General features: G+C 42.7%; 1 protein-coding gene across 5 annotated transcripts in view; it reads left to right on the top strand.

The window, feature by feature from the left end:
* The window catches only part of DCX (doublecortin), a 91,368-nt gene that overhangs the window by 15,418 nt on the left and 56,574 nt on the right, over positions 1 to 19,376 (top strand). For all 5 annotated transcript variants that reach the window (XM_027718854.2, XM_039382688.1, XM_039382689.1 and 2 more), the window contains one exon: positions 6,761 to 7,101. In XM_027718854.2, coding sequence (XP_027574655.1) covers positions 6,761 to 7,101 — 341 coding nt within the window. The remainder of the gene's footprint in view (positions 1 to 6,760; positions 7,102 to 19,376) is intronic.

The raw sequence follows: 19,376 nt of genomic DNA on the forward strand, positions 1-19,376 counted from the left end.
CTGCTGTTCATCGTGGCTGGTTTAGGCAGTAAGTGAATCTTTTGGAAAAGAGCACTAGGTGATCTTTATTCCCATTCATATTATAATTGGTTCCAGTGACCAAGGCTTCAGGAGGTCAGTATAGGAAGCTGCATTTATTGGTGAGTCACTGTTGTAACAGATCATTCTGTGCCCTGTGCTGTGATAAAACCTGCATATGAAAGATGCTAAAAAAATCATGTACCATCCTTTCCAGCTGCTCTCAAGCTGATTGTAGAGCAGCTCACACTGTCATCCAAGTTTCTGCTAAAATTTAGTTCCTTTGACATCTGCGCAGGGTGGTTTGTTCCTTGGTTCCTTTAGAGCCTCTATGTTCCTGTAGACTCAATGTGATGAGATGGAAATTCTCCCACCTCAGCTCTGATTGCTCTTTGTCTTGGAATGGAGGGCTGGGTAAAGGTGGAAGCTGATGTTGTACATGGACTTCAGCAGCAAAGATGGCTTAAGAAATGCTGCTCTTGGCCACATGTTCTAGGCCCCATCGTCCCACAAATGAACTCTCTGTGGGACAATAGATTTTTTTATCCCTCTCCATAATTTTGCTGCTTTCCCATGTGGCCCAATAGCAGCTTCTTGACATAATGAAAGGGACAGCAAGGCACAGCCCAAGAGTGAGAGAAAGGCACAAGTCAGACTCCTGGCTGCTGAAGCCACTGCAGCTCCCAGTTAACCTCAGTACTGGTTTGTTTCCCCTGTGAGGAGGGACTGACACTTCCTCAAAAGCCAAATTTCTCACTTGTAAAGCTTGGACATCCACGGCCATGTATTTAGAGGCACAGACCGAATGGAGCATCCTACTGTTCAAGGCACTGGTTCAGAGTGTAATGACAGATAACTCCTGCCCAGGGAGGTTCTGATGTGAACATGTGGGGGTGGAAGAAGGTGTTATCACTGATGAGGAACTGAAATGCAGATAAACAATTCTACCTGTTTGTCCAAAGCCCATCAATGACACCAAGATGGAAGTCAGAGCTCTAAGCTTCCTTGTTCAAGTGCTTTCATTCCCCTCCTGAGCCTTTTCCAGGGTTTGGTCAGTGGTTTGCAAGTACTTACGTCTTACAGGTTTTTTGTTATAAGTGGAATTGTGACTTGCTTTTAGTCCGTGGCTCATTTCCTGTGAATTAAGTGCCCTTTACTGTGCATGGCCAGGGTCAGAAACACATGTGCAAATAAGCCCATTAAATACAAATATAGCATGTATTAGACATGGCCAACAAAGGCAGAAATGCAGACATAGATTAAAACTAAAATTTGAGACTCAGCATTTAGTTCAAGCTGCAGCGCTTTTCCCTCCTGAGCTCCTGGGATGCTCAGGCTGGGAAGGGCACAACCCCCCTTGCATTGTGATCAGAGGGCCCATCCAAAGGTGGATTTATGCCCTGTCCTGCGCTACGTGGTTGAAATTTGCTCTTGCTTCAGATAAAGCACTAAAAAAAGCTGAATAGGGTTTTGTTTTGCTCAATGTGCAAATATTCTTGGGCTGCGTGAGATATTCCAGAAAGTGTTTCCAAGCTTTTTGTATCCTGTCATACCCTTGGGAATATTTTCTAAAATCTTGTCCAGGAGTGTTTAAAGTAATCACAGGAGGGGCTCCACCCTGGAGCTGTACAGAGTCTGCTGTGTGCTGGGACTGAGGGATTTATAGGAAGTATATTGGAATCTCCACCCAGTGTGTGTGTGTTCCAGTTTGCCTGGAAAACTGAAATTCATGTAGTCCAATACTGAAACCTTGGTAACCTGTGGAATTGTTTTCTGTGGCTGTTGTCCTAATAGCTCAGCTAGTAGCATCCTACACAACAAAATTTATCCTTGAAGCTCTGTTTTATTTGCTTGCTCATCCTGTCTGTCACATTAGGACCAGCGTGGCCCCAAAATTCTTTACAGGCTTTTGAAGGTAATTTCTAATCACACATTTCTTTCAGCTCTTCAACAGAACAAGAGGTGCTTCTCTTCATGGGAGAGATCCCTGTGGAAGAGCCAAAGGAAGGAAGCTCTTCCAGAGTTCATTTTGCCATGGTGGAGCAGGTCTTTTTAATGCATAAAGCAGCAGAAAGCTCACGCATTTGAAACCAAAGGTCTACTTCAACACCATGTGGAATGAACTCTGCAAGGTGTTAAGTCCACTTAATTCCTATTGCAGTGGTAGTAAATTCCATGAAACATTAAAGCTGAGCACAGTAGCAGAATCTCAACTTTGCAACAGCAGAGCCAACAGCCAAAATAATTGACTGCAGCCCAGAGGGACTGGTTTTGGAATAAGTGTTAACAGTTACACTTTCAAAATGGCCTCACTTCAGCTTTCCTGGTTTTTCTCATAAGACTTCTGACTGCATTTCATTATCCTTGGAAACTTGATGGTGTGTGCTGAGGAAGGATAACTTTTTCTGAAAGCACAGCCTGTCATTTCTGGTATTGTCACAAGGAGCTGCTTGTAAGAGGGTTGAAGGATTAGCACTACTCTGGAGCTTAGGGTTTTTCTGAGGAACCTTCTCTAAGGCAAACCTTATCTTTGCTGAGATCATCCCTTCTTTAGGAGCCGAATAATCGCCTTGTGCTTCTGTCAAATTGGTAGCACAGGAATGTGTCATGCACTTGTAGCCAGAGTAATTTGGTGTGATACAAGCCGTGGCTTCAAATGGCAAATATGATGATAATGACTTAAGGTCAAAGGTCTGCAGTCAGTCCATCTATTGCTCAAGGCACGACAGGAGTAAATAAATGCCTTGGCTGGTTTGGTGGCATGATGGGAATTGTGACACCTCGGGAACACACTGGCATGATGACAAGTGTGTCATCCTGCAGCATCCTGCAACATCATCCTGCAGGGCTTTGACTCCCCAGTGCAGAAGGGGCATCATGCACTGATCTGGCCCTGCACTAAACAAATGCTGTCCTTGGTACCATAGCTAGTGTTCAGCAGCAGATTGGATCTTGTCAGGATGATGTTTCCCACCCTTCACTGCATGAGTGTGTCTCTTTGGGGCTCCCATTTGGGGTTTTGTTTGGAAGTACCGACGTGGCTGTTCATCACACCTTCTCATGGTTTACAGCTGGATTGCTGCACGTGTGCACAGCTGCTTGCTGGCTCAGGACGTGTTCCTTCAAATATTTGTACACAGATTTTTGTGCTTATGTATTCTTCTCGGAGTTGTTTCTTTTGCATTTCACAAAATCTCGTGTTCACTTCCCATCCTGCTGTTATGCTGTGCACGTCTTCTGCAACCACGTTGTGTCAATCACTTACAAACTCTGACTGGCACAGTGGTACACCTTGACTTCCCATTATAGGCTTAGCACAGACAGATGTAACAGAGAAACCAGGAAACCACTCCTTCCTCTAAGGTAGCAGTATTCCCCATAGGATATCTCTTTTTTTTTTGTGAATGCTTGTTCAAAGCTGGAAAGTTCACAGCTCACACTTGCTCAATCCTGCTACCGCCACGGTAAGGTTTGGGTAAAACTCCACTGTGGGAAGTGGGATAGCACGTGTTCCTGGCTGGCAAATGGATGTGCCTCACTGAGGAACCTGAATGATAATTCTGCTACTCTTTGAGGGTCATAAACTGAGTTTGGGAAGACATCAGTTGAAGTGATTTCTAAATTAAGTTAAAGCTTCAGGTTACATCTTTGGGTCAGGGAAGAAGGAAAGAAAAGCTGCTTTTCCCTGGAGCTATACAGCCATAACTGCAAAAATGACACTGAGAAGAGCTGCTACTCTGAACTGCTATCCTGAATTATCACTCCAAACAAATTCCTTTCCAGTTTTAGAACCCAATAAAATATTTGCTAGGGTTTGGGCTAAATGAAACAAAGTGAGAAAGGGCAGATTCTATTTTCTGCTTGTGACTGTGAGTACAACTCACAGTCGTGTAGATCTGTACAACCACCTAAGAGCACATTTGAGGGAGAAAAGCCTACAAGAGTATTGCCTTCATGCCACTATTGCCTTTGGTGTACACTGGTGTAAATACACAGCTGTGGTGTGCAGTAAGGAATTTGAAAGGATTCAGCTGGAAATAAGAGTAATACTACTGTACTAAACAGACCAAGAATCTCTTCCGCTTGCTTTAAAACATGGAACTTATTAATGGAAAATATCCTGCACCACCTCGTGTGTTTGTAGAACACAGTGCAAATATATACTTTCTTTCGTTGTGGCGTCTTCTATCCAAAAGTATTAGACAAATATGGCTGAAAGTCAAGCCTTGCCACACTTCAGTGGCTGGTATTGCTACTTCTGTTTTTCAGGTAGGGAAGCAGAGGTGCAGGTGAGGTCAGGAGCTTCCACAGGGAAGCCTGGGGCAGGGGTGACAGCAGCGTTCAAATCACTTACTCTTGGTGTTGCATTCAAAGAGAGAAATCCATTTTCTCAAAAGGATAATGCACAGTTCTGTTCTGAACACACTTATAAAGGCTCTGCCACCCAGGGATTATGAGCTTGGGAGGGCTCAGGCTCTTAGGACAGGGATAATTCCCTGTGAGCATTCCAAACTCCCCCCTCTGCCCTTTACACTCCGCTGTGAAACTGGAGAGAAGCCTTGGCCTGCTCCACACCAGGTGTTACTTGGCTGAAGCAGATGAATAAACCACAGCTTATCACTTATTAATCAGGAAGATCTGAAGTACTCAGTGCTTCTGGAAAATGATATGTCCAGTGGGAATTCTTTATAATGTGTGGTACTCTGTGGAGTATATTTAAGTTTCTATTGAGTCAGATTCACAAAATATGAGGAATTAAGGAGCTTCAGCTATGGGTACTACTACATGGTCAGTTTAATGAGGGTTTTTTCTGACAGGAAATACAAATTTTTACTGTTTGGTCAAGCCAACAGAACCTCCAGGTGGGATTATTGCATTAGTTTGGGTAAACTAGTTGACAAAGTGCCCAACTGACAGTGTTCATCATGAACCTTGTCAGCTCTCTTCTCCCCCCTGTATTTTTATTCCATCTTTAGAAGGGAAAACAGAATATCTGCTTCCTGTTGATAAAAGATTTTGGTCATTTTTATGCAACTGGTGGAGAAGAGCTGCAGTTAGAGATGTAAGCACCACAAGTGTGCATTATTTTGTGGCAAACTGGGTACAAAGGGTTAAAATAAGTGAGCATCCTGCATCTTTTCTATGGCTGCTTGTGACATCAAACCCTTAGCAGTAACAGGGGCATAAATACTACATAGACCATTGTTATAAGCCTGTAAAGTCTTCTGTTTATTGTTTATTGCCTGTTAGTGGTCTCACCATGTGTTCTAGGGAGGGACCCTCTAGGTTCCTCCACCAAAAATGCAGTTTAGTCAGCAGAAGGACGACTGTATGAACATTATACCGGGTATGTTACGTGCCTGGGCTGTGCAGAAAACAAGGGACTCTTTGGAAATCCATATTTATACCTCTGCCAATTGGATGTCAAATCCTGCCCTAGAGGTCCTGGAATGGAAAGCCAGACTCGGCTGTCAGGTAGGTTTTTCAAAGATATCCAGCTCCTGGATTTTGCATGGACAGATAAGGAAATGCAGCCAGTCTGACTGTGCGAAGAAGGAATTCTTTTGTTTTTTTCTTATTCAGTATAGTTAAATTTGTATTTTGATTTCAAATCTATTGTAATACGTGAAAAACTTAATTCTATTAGATCAGCCCAAGAAAACACCAGAAGGAACTCTAAAATCCTACAGGTTATGCCCTCAGTTCCTATTAAAATTTTATCTAATGGCGAGACAGAAGCTTTTTCCTCTAGCATTGACTGACTTTTTTTCAGTGTGTCTTCAAGTGCTCAGCAGCCTGAGTCATTTCAGACTAGACAGCCACATTCCCTTAGGGATACTGGTTTACAGTCTCATTCTAGTAATAACTCTTCTAGCATCCATCAGATTTGCAGGCCCAAAAGAAGATCCTACAAATCCTTTAAGGTGCTTTTAAAACCTTAGATAGATAGGATCCTGTAAATTACAGACAAAGCTTGAAACTAATTTTGGGTGGGATAGGGAAGGGCTTTTTGTGAATTACTAACAAGACCATGTAACCCTTCTCTACCATGTCTAAATTTGGATTTAATATATTTTTAGTTGGTACCAGCCATATAAAAGCAAGCAGTGGCATTTGGTGTAGTGCTTAATCTCAACTGCCATTAGGTCTGTTCTCTAATAAACCACTGGTGATTTAAAAAAGCACATTTGTTATGCCTGCTAGATTTATCAATGCTACTTTTAGTAGAGACAATTTAGTACAAGATTTTTGTTATTTTTCAAGCATGATGCCAAGGTACTTTGGAGATGAATGTTGATGTCCTTCTGGCAGGGAATGACACACTGAAGTAGTAGCTAGGTCTGTAAAGATGGAGAGGAAGCTGGCAAAGTTACAGTTTAATGAAGGTGGTCAAATGAATTTGGCGTTTTGGAGCTCTTAGGCAGCTTAGTTGCATCTTCCAGTACCTAACTACCTTTATAATTCAACCTTTTTTAACCCCTGGTTCATGTGACTGAGTGCTTGTATATATTTGTTCATGCGAGCTAAGGCTGACTAGCCTAGTTTGTGGAAATACTAGTCATATTTTAAATAATCATAAATATAAAATTTAAAATAAGGCAAAATGTTTTAATAACAAACTGTCGTGGAAGTGCTGATGAAAACAATTATCAATGGTTTGCATGATTAATCAGGGAAAGTATATTGTCTGTTTTCCAGCAGCCTTTTTGTAGTAACTGCAGAATTTCATTTCTTTCAAAAGGGGAGAGTTACGTCTGCTCATCTGACAACTTCTTCAAGAAGGTGGAGTACACCAAGAATGTCAACCCCAACTGGTCTGTCAACGTGAAGACATCTGCCAACCAGAAAGCACCTCAGTCTCTGGCCAGCAGCAACAGTGCCCAGGCGAAGGAGAACAAAGATTTCGTGCGTCCCAAGCTGGTGACCATCATCCGCAGCGGGGTGAAGCCCCGGAAGGCAGTGCGTGTGCTCTTGAACAAGAAGACTGCCCATTCATTTGAGCAAGTTCTCACTGACATCACCGAAGCTATAAAACTGGAGACAGGAGTGGTCAAAAAGCTGTATACCTTGGATGGGAAACAGGTAAGAGGTTTTACAGATGTTGCGCCTTTTCCTTTCTCTTCCCTTGAGGCTTTGCTGACTCAGAACAATTTTTGAAGCCTAAAATTAAGCCAAGATGATCACTGCCATCTGTTCCCTTAGAAGTATGACTTCTCATGCCAGTGGTTAAGTTACTAAATTTTCCCTGGTATTAATATCAAGCAAAGAATGTAGCCAAAGGTCTGAGTGGAACAGATGCTCGTCCTGCACACCGGCGTGTGGTGCGTGTCTTCTGGACCAGCTAAATAAATAATGTGGCTCACAGCCACCAGCTCATTTGGCTCTGGAGTAACTGCAGGAACTCTCAAGCTTTGGCTTCACTCAGTGAAAATGTGTTGCTTGACTTTCCTTGCCCTCTGATGAAGGCTTGCTAAGATTAAGCAGTTGCTCCAAGCATGCTCTTCTGGTCAGCTCTGTAGTTGGCAGGAAAAGCACGGAATTGTGCTGCATTTTCTTGACTAAATGCATGAAGAGGTAACATGCAGAAAGAGTCAGAAGTATTTAGTGGGTCATCATAATGCGCTTCATGTCTACATGTTCCTGGAACTGAAGGAAACATCTGTCTCTTGTTAGCAGCTACACAGCAATGAGCGATTTCATATTGCTGTATCCATGAAAACCCTCAAAGGAATGTGGGGTTGATTTTAGAACTGGGAAGAGCTAGATTCTTCAAGGACAATTCTGAGCTTGATTTAACAGTTCTGTCTTCTGTAATTGAGGAATGATCTTATTTTTGTCACTGTTTTCCTTGCTCCAGATTCTGGAGTGAGGCAGCACAGCTCTTGTGTGGGTTTAGACTCTGGCTATTCTAGGGATTGATGCTATTGCTTTAAATTAACTCTTTACTGTCTCTGGAAAAATTATTCAAGTACTAGCTCTGTCCAATGAACATTCAGACTTTACATATGAAAATGTTCATCCTTCCAACCCCAAATACAGGTTCATAAACTGTCCTGCACAGTCCGGGTGTAGTGCCTGGGAGCTGAAAGTAGCATGTCCCTCTACTCTGTCTGATGTTTTGGTGTCCCTGCCCATGACAGTGAGGTTGGAACTAGATGGTCTTTAAGATCCCTTCCAATCCAATCCATTTTGTGATTCTATGATTCTTGCTTTATCCCAGCCTCTGTATCCTGCATATTAGTTTGTGGCTGGTTCTAGCTTCAGATATACAAAAAACCTTGGAAGAGACTGGGGAGTGAGGAAGGAGAGAATCAAATGACCTGTCCTCACTGAGGAAATAATATATGGGCACAGGATCATGCCTGTTGGATAACAGCAGATTTACAAAGGGTTTAATAAACAGATCTGATCTGAGAGCAGCTGCCTGCTCATGCTGACACAACAAGTACCTTTGCTGTCATAGCTGTGAATGAGGATCTTCATCTGAACCTGTGAATGGCCTCAGTTCTTTGGGAGATACTGCTTTGGACAGGGCTACAGCTGAGCAAGGGACACAAAGATCTCTGTAACCTGGCAATTCTTACTGCCAACTGCTCTCCGTAGCAGGCACCACACTACACCACACATGACTCTTCTTGAATCAGATACTAAAAGGCAACCTGGTTTTCCTCCTGTCACACTCTGACAGCTGTACAGTGAATGGGGCCTTAATTCAGCACTGGTCTGACTGGGGCAACCCGACAACTTCATCAGTTTTTGTTGCAGAAATGTATTTTCAGTAAAGTCTTGATCACAGATATCACATTTAACTTGTTTTGCTGGCTTTATAATTCACCATTTTATGAAATGTGATATTTCATTGCGTGTTGGAGGCACTACTGGGAGTTTCACTATATGAAAATGTACACTCAGTATTGCAGTTATTGAAAAGAGAGAGATTTTGTGATTTGACAGTAAGGGGATGTGTGATATTTGTTTGCGGCAGCAATTAGTGTCGAAGCTTCTTGAAGGGCAAACCTGTTTCACCAAGGCTTTGTTTTTATTGGAAAGTTTCCTTCAGTGTTTGTTTTTTATTATATCCAAGCTTATTTGAAATTTTCTACCTATGTGTGTTCTCAGTGTTGAAGTTAGAACCGGAGACTTCTGCTGTGGGTGCAGTGCTTGCTGTTGGGGTTTCCATGACATACTGCTCCATAAAATCTGACCTCCTGACATGACATTAGGGGTTTTTGCATGTCTGATTCTGACATTAGAAAGGGATTACTGAATGCATAATTCTGACAAACAGCATTTTATTTTCAGGAGAAAATATTCATGCAAAACCGCAAGCTGCTCAAAGCTGAAATGCTGACAAGAATCCTGACAGTCTGTCTCTTTGAGTGTCATCAGAGGCACGTTGCTCCCTCTGTTGTGAAATGATAGAATTTACAAAAGGAACGTACAAAGGAAAATCATCCTTCCTCAGTCCATGAGCTGGAACTTAATGAGGGGAGATGATTATTTTATTTATAGGCATTTCCATGGTGCTCATCAGCAGAGTAATCAAGACGCTTTAGAAGTACAGGCAGTGGTGGCAACGGCAGAGTGGTGTGTGAATAATTACATTTCTATGCACTGCAGATCTGCTGCAGTTGGAGTGAGAAAGCAGATAATTGAGGGCTGGATGGGCTGTCTTTGAATAAATGCAACACTCAAAGCAGCAGTGAGGTTACGTTATTCCAATGAAATTTTGTTTCTTTTTATGTCTTGGGTTGGCTGTAAAAATACGGCTCTTGAAACTGCTAAATTAGCATCTTGTGTTTAAGTAGTTTATTTAAGTTGGTCTTGCACATATTTCTACTGCCTTGTGCCTGTCTGTACTCAAGATCCTTCCCTTCTTGGAGCATGTCATCATCTCTTGATGGACACCCCTGAGCTCAAAGGGAGTTTCAAATATTTGACCAAAAATGAGAGGGAATCACAATAGGGATTTATCTTTGGAACTTCCATGGACATACAGGAAATAGTATAAGTCAAAGAATTCAGTGCTTTAAACAAATGCTATAATGGACCAAATTCAGTGGTTGGTTCCATAACTACAACTGCTGTTGTGCTGAGATGGGTGATATATATAATTAAAACTCACATATGCAGGATTTAATTTGGTCAGGTCTATGGATCATGCTGGAAAATAGTTGTTTTGGTACATTCTGTCTCCTTTTTTAAACTCCTAGTTATATCCAGTGTCCCAAATGAGTCTGGATTCCTGGGAGCACTGGGTACTTTATAAACACATGGTGACAGTTTCTGCCTGGTGTCGTTAATATTAGAACAACATTTCTAATAAATTAGAAAACAGAATTTGAGACTATGGATGAAGTTGCATTTGGATATTTTGAATGCATTAGTTTGAAGTAGACTTTGCAAACGTCGTATAGATTTACTGTCCTGCTTGTGCTTGAGCTTCTTTCTCACCATGGTGTACAATAAGTTGGTGTTTCCCGGAAAAGAGGAGGCTGTTTCATCACTGACAGCCCAGTGCCCATCTGCTTTCTGCACCTTACTTTGCAAGTGGAGTCTGTCTGCATTCATTCCTGCTTTTAAGAAGTGACCCGTAAAAGCTGATGTCTTCTGTACACACTGAACTTCTCTTTTTCTGCACTGTATTTTATTCCAAGATCTGTGAGTTGTTCAGCAAGGTGTGAAGAGATGCAGGGACAAAAATCCCCTGTTTTGCCATTGGCTGAGCCAGTGATAGTCTGGAGTGATAGAAATTCATCAGGCGTGCTCAGTTGTACTTTAGTATTAGAATTTTTTTTTGTGGTATGGAATTCCAGCTTTTTCTCCATCTGATGTATTTCCATGTCTTAATTAACTAAATACCCCATCCTGTGACCCATCGATTAGCATCACCAAATAAGCAGAATAAGGAGTTGTTCAGAGCGGGGAGAGCTTGTATGGTTCAGTTCCACTTGAATATAGATATTCTGGTCAACAAGCAGGGAACAGACTGTGTTTTTAGCCATAATAGCATGCAATGATCTCTTCTGGCCTTTGAAATCATCAAGCACAGGGAGAAGTCACACATGCACTATTCATTGGGTGTTACCTTTTCCAGACAGAGTGCTGCTGTTCCATCTGAGTGTTAACTGTCTCATCAGATGAAATTACATACATTTCCATATGTCAGGGCACGTGTGACTGTTCTCCCCAGAGAATTTCTAGCCTTAATAAAATGGTCCCCTCTAGCAGCCTTTGCTTTGATAAGGATATCAAATGGCAGGTGATGAGTGAAGTTCATTCTCTGTTTGCAAAGCTGATGCCAGTGCCTCGGGGGCCAGCCCACCCCTCCTGGCCAGGGAAGAAGTTGCCATTTCATTTTAGATTTTTTGCACCTTCTGCCTTCTTGAGGAAGGGCAGCAGCCACAGAGGGAGAAGTAGGATGACTAAGCTCACAACAAGTTTAAGGTTGGGACTTTTTTTGATAAAACATCTCCTAAGTACTGTGCTACTAGTAAAAATATTCCTTAGAGGCATCCGTACAAGTTACAGTGAAGAAACCAACCAAACTTTGGAACTTCTGCACTGAATTTAAGCTGGCATTTTGAAACAAACGATTAAAAAATTCAAGTCTAGATACCAGCAGTGGACCAAACTCCGTCGAGACAGTGTAGCTGTATTGATTGTATTAATGAAATTGTGTCAATGAGACATAGAACAAGCATAATATAAAAAATACCTCTAACATCTGTAATCTGTAATTGGTGTTCAAGACGGTGAATACCTCCGTGATGTACCTAAATATCATTTGCATTGCTGAAAGATCAGAGGGAAACTATTCCTGCTAGAACTCTGGGGATAGTTAACTTACACCCTGAGGCATGAGGTTCAAGGTTACAAAGCAAGCAAATTGGCTTGTGTTATTACACATGTTGAGGGAAAGGGTGTCAGAACTCCTCATCCTTTTAAGACTGGATAGTTGACCTTTGGGATATTGAAAATCTGCACTGGAATAACTTCAGGACAAAGCAGTTTCATGCATGTGCGGAAAACTGGGATCTAGCCCCAAAGCAAACAGTAGGGAAGAGCAGGAGATGGGTGCAAGTGTGTTTGGCGTCCCACCTTCTGCAAAAGGTTCTGTAGCAGCCAGTGCTAACAGGGGAGCAGCGAGTCCCACCTTCCCTCCCTGCTGCACAAAGCTGTAACAACAAAATTTTATCTGGTTTGCAACTCCTTCTCAGTCTTTTCCTCTCTTGTTAACTGCTGAGATTTGCCAGGCCTCGCATAAATCTCCCCTTTGGATACCAAGAGGACAGATCTGGATCTCAAGCTCTGGCAGGGGAACGGTGCAGGCAGGATCTTTGCCCACAGCTGCCTCCCCCCCCGGCAGATCACTCAGAATGGGGATTAACTCCCAGCTTCACTCCTGCTCAGTGCTGCTTCAGACTGCTCTGACTTGGAGTGTTTGCGTGAGATTACTCCTCTCTAGCAGCCATGTGTCATGCAAGGAGGATTAGTAATAATGTATGGACTGAAGAACTCCTGAACCCAAGTCACTTACAGCGCCAGACAACACAGCCTAGTTCTCTATCTTTAGGGAGCTCTTAGTCTAAGCTGGAAGTTCAGCACTGATTCATGCAGTGACTAGACACTAACACAGACAAAACCAATTAGTCCTCAGGTATCCCTCAAGGATTTTAGCATTCGCTAGAATGAATAAGCCGAGCTTCCATGAATGTATGCCTAAGTACTTATGATAAAATATTCAGAAGACTTTCAGAGATGTTATTCAGAAATCTTATGCTTATTAATTTCTGTTTCCTTAGGTCTGTGGGCCACAGAATCTGGGTGAAAAGGGGCCTATCTGGAACACTGTGAATCTTAATCCCTGCACTTCTTAAAGCAGAAGCAGGCTGATCTCAGCAGCTAAAGTCTTGATCAAACCTGTTCTCCTGTGAGCATTGAGACTGACTTGGTTGACATCAGTGTGGTCTCCAACCAGCTCCCCAAGGCATGGAGTGACAGGACAAGGGGCAATGGCTTTAAACTATTAGAGGGAGGGTTTAAATCAGATATTGGGAAGAAATTCTTTACCATGAGACACTGGCACAAGTTGCCCAAAAAAACTGTGGCTGCCCTATCCCTGGAAGTGTTCAAGGCCAGGTTGGATGGGGCTTGGAGAAACCTTGTCTAGTGAGATGTGTCCCTGACCATGGCAGGGGGGTGGAACTAGATAATCTCTAAGATCCCTGTCAACACAAAGCATTCCATAATTCTATGTGTGGAGCAAGGGGGACAGCAGAGGACACTTTGCTGGCTGTTTTGCTTGCTTTGCCTCAGCCTCAGGTTCTGGATGAGGTATCGTGCTCCTGCCTGTCACCCACAGGGCTTTGGTGCTGTGCATTCATTGGCATTTCGCTGTTATGCAAATACTGGCTGTGGTGAATCTGTTGTCCTCTGAAGGCAACAGGGCTCCCAGTCCACGGGCAGGCTCCAGAGTTGTGCTGCTGCTCGCTGGAAATGGTTGGTTTTCTGGTAACGTGAGTGTTGCTAGCAGCCACGTACTGACCAAGCCCCACACAAACACCTGCTACTTGTGTCACAGATGGCAGCCTGTCAAAATTATTGAAAGATGCAGTCAGATCCGACCTGGTGACCTATAAGTATGTGGCCCTTATTACTGCATCCTGGTGCTATTCACACCCCGAAAGAGACGTATGCTAAAAATTCAGTCCTCACTGGCAGCTCTTTCTGTCATACAGAGTGACATGTTCCCTTTTCACCCTGAATCCCAAGAGAGAAGAGGATTATTCACTGCAGTGCCAGAGGGTTTATCTAGGAATAAATGGGCTGAAAATGAGCAAGGGAAATAAGACTGAATATCTGGAGCTGAGGACAGGCCCAAAAGCCCTGTAGTTTGGGGTTTTTTCATTGCTAGTTTGTATCATCTTGAGAAACTAAGCTTCTGTTCCTTTTTTGATGCTCCAGTGGTAGTCCCACCAGAGTGAATGGGAGTCCCTCCAGCTCCGAGAGAGACCAGGTTACACTGAAAGGATTGTGAGCAAGTGTCTGCCTCAAGGTTTGGGCTCTAGTAAATGTCTTATTTCTTTTGATCACCTAAAATAACCAAATATTTGTATTTTCCCTGTTTGTAATGGGGGAATGTCTTTCTTATTCTGGTGTGTCTGTAAGTCTTAGTCTTAGGCTGTGAGTGGCATCACGTTTAGTATGTTTGCTCACCTCTCCCTCCCCGCAGTAGCTCACAGAGTGAGTGAATACCCCCCTGAATTCACCTTGTGTGAGACACCTTGAGATTCTCATGGTGGTTGGTGCCATAGTCCACATCTTGTTGCAAGTTCTGCCTGTTCTTCTCATCTGCCTGAAACCACTTCTTTTTCCTTCTCAGCTCTTACTGGCCTTCAACCAAAAGGCTGTTTCCACTCAGTAGCGGGTAAGTTATGACACAGCTCACTCTTTTCTCTAGGAAGAGCCTGCACTAAGTGTAGGTAAAGGCAAACAGCCAGGTAACAGAGTCTGGCAAGAAATGGTGTGAAGAGCTGTCATCCAGCACAACAGTATTTCCTTCTTTCTTGTCCCCGAAACTGCCCGTGGAACTGAACCAGTGATTATTCATTTTTGTATGTGGTATCTGTGTCTTGATGGAGCTTAAATATCAAGGAAAGGAATCCATGTTGCAAAGGGCCCAGACAGAGTGTGAGAGGTTGTCAAAAGCCTTCTCATTTTGTCTCATTTTGTCTTTCAAATGTGATGCTAATGTCAGTCAAAGGTCTCTGTATGGGACAGCAAGGGAAGGAGTGATAGCTTTGCTCACATGCAGAGGAGAACAGCCTCCATCCACCCTCAGCTCTGCTGAGGATGACAAAATATCCTGGCACAGAATTGTGTGTCTGAAGGAGTTGGGGAGAAAAAAATCTGGATCCAGTCCACCCAGATTTTCAGAGCTGGCTAAGGTAGGCCTGCATATGTGGGGAGGTGCAGAGAGAAGCCACAAAAGCTGAGGGCTATTCCAGTGTTCAGGGCTCCTCAAGCTGCGCCAAATCAATTATCATACAGAGCTGGAATTGCAGGCCTGCTCCTGGAGATTTGTTCAGGCTGAATACGGAAAAATTAGCAGGGCTAATAACCAGAGCATTCACTGCTCCAAGCCATCAGAGAACACCCTCCCTTGTGAACATGCAGCCAGGACTTGCTGAATGTTGGTAGATGTATAGTAGATATATATTATAGTCTGTACTAACAGACATAGTTCTGGTTCCCTGGTTAAAAGCAAGCAGTGTGTGTATGAGTATTTCTATCTGTATAAATACATTTAACTAGGTGCTGTAGAACACAGCTCTGCATCTCAACTTGCTGTCTAAGCAATCTAAACTCTCTCTTTAGTTAAAGGATCCCAGGGACTATATTGATCTGACAGAGATATCCTTGAGTCATGTTATTTTTTTTCTTCCCCCATCCTAATAAACCAGAACAAAAGGCAGTCCTTACTGCTTTTACTACTGCAGTTTTTAACTGCACTTTGAAAATGTTTGCTTACTTTTAAATTATTCTTTGAGATAAAGGCAAACCTCATTGTTATTAGCAGTTTAAATGTTACCCACGTAATCTAAAATAAATAGGAAATCAGTATATATTAGATCATGGTGCTTTTTTTCTCATTTTGTATCTTGAAAAGTACTCCAGATATAGGATTTTTCAGCTAGAGCAGGTGTAAAATATATCCTGCCTTTACTAATTCTTTTTTTTTTCCCCCCAAATAGGGGACTTAGTTATGAACAAAATGGACAAAAACCAGACATGGGGAAGATGAGATAATATGCACCATTCATTAGGAGGATTTTTCCAGGGTATTTTGCTTCAGTCAGAACTGGCGTGAGAGGTCACTCCTGCCAGTCCTCCAGGTCTGAGCTCTCTTATCTGGAGGACAATGAGAACAACGAGCTTTATTGGCTCCACAGGAATAATTATGCAGCCACTGAGCCTGCGGGGCAGCAGGGGAGAGCAGGACTCCAGCTCCTTCCTCCTGCTCCCCTGCCCTCACCATCTGCTCCGTGCTGCTGATCTGGTGCTCGGTCCCCTGCGGTTGCAGGACCCACAGTTCTGGTTCTGCCACTGCCTGGCTGCAGACATCAATCCCTGGCTGTGGCAGAGCAGTTCAAGCCACCACCTGAAACTCCTGGCCGTGCTCACTGTGCTACTGGGAGAACAGCTTATGGCCACGGGTGTTTCATTCAGGTTCTCCGAACAGGAGACAATAATTGGTTTAGGAAAGCACCTTGTGGTGTGTGCCTGATTCTGTGAAAGAAGTATTTCCTCAACTCACTGCTGTGCCCCTGCGCTCTTGACATAATCTCTCGTGCCCTTCCTCACTCCCTCATGCCCATAATAGTGCTGAAAGGGGAACAGAGAGGCTGGGAATGGTGACTGATGGAACTGTTCTCCTCTGTATGTCTAGTGGGGAAAATACACCAGGAAACTCAGCCTCTGTACTAGATAAATCAGCTGAGAGATAAAACTGTGAAAAAACAACATGGCATAACAGGGTTAGACCATGAAAAAAAAAAACCCTTTCACCTTATTAATCTATTAGTATAGAGTAATAGAAGAAATAAGATCATGTATGGGAGAGAGATAGTGGACTTCATTTGGACTTCAAAAAGTCATAAGGAAAGAAAGACTCCTTCAAGAGCCTGTGAACGAACCTGTGGTAGTGATAAGAAGAGTAAATGTTGCCACAGGTGAGGAACAGGCTTAGAAGAAGAAACCAGGGTAGAAATAACTTTTTATCAGAGTAAAAATTAAGTATCAAGATACTTGATCAAAAATTAAGTATCAAACGGGGTTTATTGTCCTCTTGGGTGATCTGGAGGTAGAAGCACTTGGTGAAGACAATGAAAGCATTATGGTAATAAAGAAAGTTGGGAGACAAGTGAGAGACTGGCTGAGATGAACAGGCAGTGTAATGGATGATCGTAAATGCAGAACAGCACACACTGGAAGAAATTATTCTTATACTTATCTTTTAAATTAAAAATAACTATTCTGCAAAGAAAATTAGTCTTGCTGAGGCAGGCTAGTAAATAATAGCTTAGCACAGAATCAAAACAGCATGCTAAAGCATATGGTATGCATTCAAAATTCACACAGGAAGGAGCAGCTTTTTAAAATATTGCTCTATTCCATTTACCTTTCCAGTTCACCTCTTTGCCTTTTCAGATGTGTCTCAGAATATGGAAGCAAATAAGTATCTTCTCCAGTGACTGTGCTGCACTGCAGCCCTCTGCAATGCTCCAATCTTCTGAAGCTGCTGGAAGGGGTGGGGTAGCTCAGGCAGGTTCTTGGTGATTTTGTTGGTGTGGTGTAACTGGGACTTTGGTGAAGCACGAAGCAGGTTACAAGTGGTCAGAGTACGTGTGCTCTGGAGTGTTGAGTTCTAAATCACCTGGACTCACGTGGCTCTCCATAGCTGCCAAGTCTTGGTGTAGTTTTGTGCCTGCAAGCACGAGCCTGGGAGTTCCCTGTGGCTGGGATATGGAGATGACCTGGCACCCAGGCCAGCTTCCTCTGGAGGTCCAGGGCATCTAGTTATGAAAAGGTGTTGGGAGAAGCTGTAGCTGTAGCTCTGCAGATGGGGAATGCCCTAACTTTCCACAGCCAGGTGACAAATTACCCCACTGCATGGGATATCTTAGCCCAGCCTTTCAGTACTTTAAGGGGATTTAAAAGAAAAATGGGGACAAATTTTTAGCAGGATCTGTTGCAATGGGACAAGGGGTAATGGTTTTAAACTAAAAGAGGGTAGATGTAGATTAGATATAAGGAAGAAGTTTTTTACAATGAGGGTGGTCAAACTCTGGCACAGGTTGCCCAGAGAAGCTGTGGCTGCCCCATCCCTGGAAGTGTTCAAGGCCAGGTCAGACAGGGCCTTGAGCAACCTGGGATAGTTGAAGATGTCCTTGCTCATTGCAGGGGGGTTAGACTAGGTGCCCTTTCAAGATCACCCAAAGTATTCTATGATTCTATGGTGGAGCATTAGAAATGGGTTTGTCAAAACTGCAGGGAGTGATCCTACTCTTTGCAGTAGGGACACAAAATACAGTGCTTGCAAAAGTTTTGCTCTCGATGTATATGTATTTGTCCATTCTTCAGTCAGGTGTCCTGTGCTGTAGAGCCATCAACTCAGAATTTGTAACTTCTCTCAAGCACTTTTTTCATATGTAACTTTTGTGGTCTTTTTATCTACAAAATGGTATCACTGGAGCGGAGAGAAAAATACACCCCTCACCATTCTTCACATCGCCTAATATTAACAGGAGCCCATAAAATACTTTAATAATGGAAATAAGCAAAAATCCAGTGCAGCCATTTCAACTTTGTCATGAATTTTAAACTTTGCAGATAAGTTATTTAGGGAGAAATGCTAAGGAGAATTTGCAGACAAGCAAAAATCTATTTGAAACCTTAAATGTGAGCAGCCTTCCATCACGGAGCTCAGCTTTAGCCCCTCATGAACTAAACTTCCCTTTCTCAAATGTGCAGATATCAGGAACCTTATCAACTGTTGGCAGGCTGCAGGATTACATGTAAATTAAGTGTATCAAAGAGTCGAGTCAGATAGCCAACATTAGGAACTAAGAATGTTATTCTTGCCTACTTGAAAGCCCTTCATAATGGATTAGAAACAAGAACTTACATCTCTTAATACCGATGCTGAAAATTTTTAATGCTGAAATTTGAAGTATCTTTTTTCTTCTATTGAATTTTAATATTTTGGGAGTAAATGGTACTGGGGATTTCCTTCATTTTAGACAACCCTAGTCACAGAGGGTTGCAAAATGATGTATACGTTTCACAATCAAAATGAAAGCCATAAGGCTGAATTTTGTATAAGAGACTCGACAGAGTTGTTGGCAAATGTTATTTTTAGCACTGCAGAGCAACAGAGATCTTTACAATCTTGGCATTTCTTGCAGTTTTAAAATGGAGAACAGCTTTTGAAATGTCTGCTTTTCCTTGAATTTTTATCCATATCATGAGCTTCTTCATAAAGTTTTTGCACTGCTCTTGGCAGCAAGTACTGATTTAGTGCCAAACAGTGCAGAACTGCTCCATTTTACACTGTTTCTGCAAAAGGCTTTTTCTTCCAGAAAAGAGATGCTGTAAAAAATGCCGTCTGATCCTGACATTCATTGTTTGCGTTGCTTCCAGTTGCGCGTGTGAAGTGTTCAATGTGGTGTACAGTGGACAGCGATAAGGAGAAATGAAGTTGGGTCAAAAGTGCACTGAGCACTAATCTACAGATTGCACAGTATTTAATACCAGTGAAAACCAACTTGGTTTTTTTTTTCTTCTAAGCATAG

The sequence above is a fragment of the Pipra filicauda genome, unplaced genomic scaffold (genome assembly GCF_003945595.2).
Source record: "Pipra filicauda isolate LSUMZ 115617 unplaced genomic scaffold, ASM394559v2 scaffold281_size1565311_pilon, whole genome shotgun sequence".
NCBI lineage: Eukaryota > Metazoa > Chordata > Aves > Passeriformes > Pipridae > Pipra > Pipra filicauda.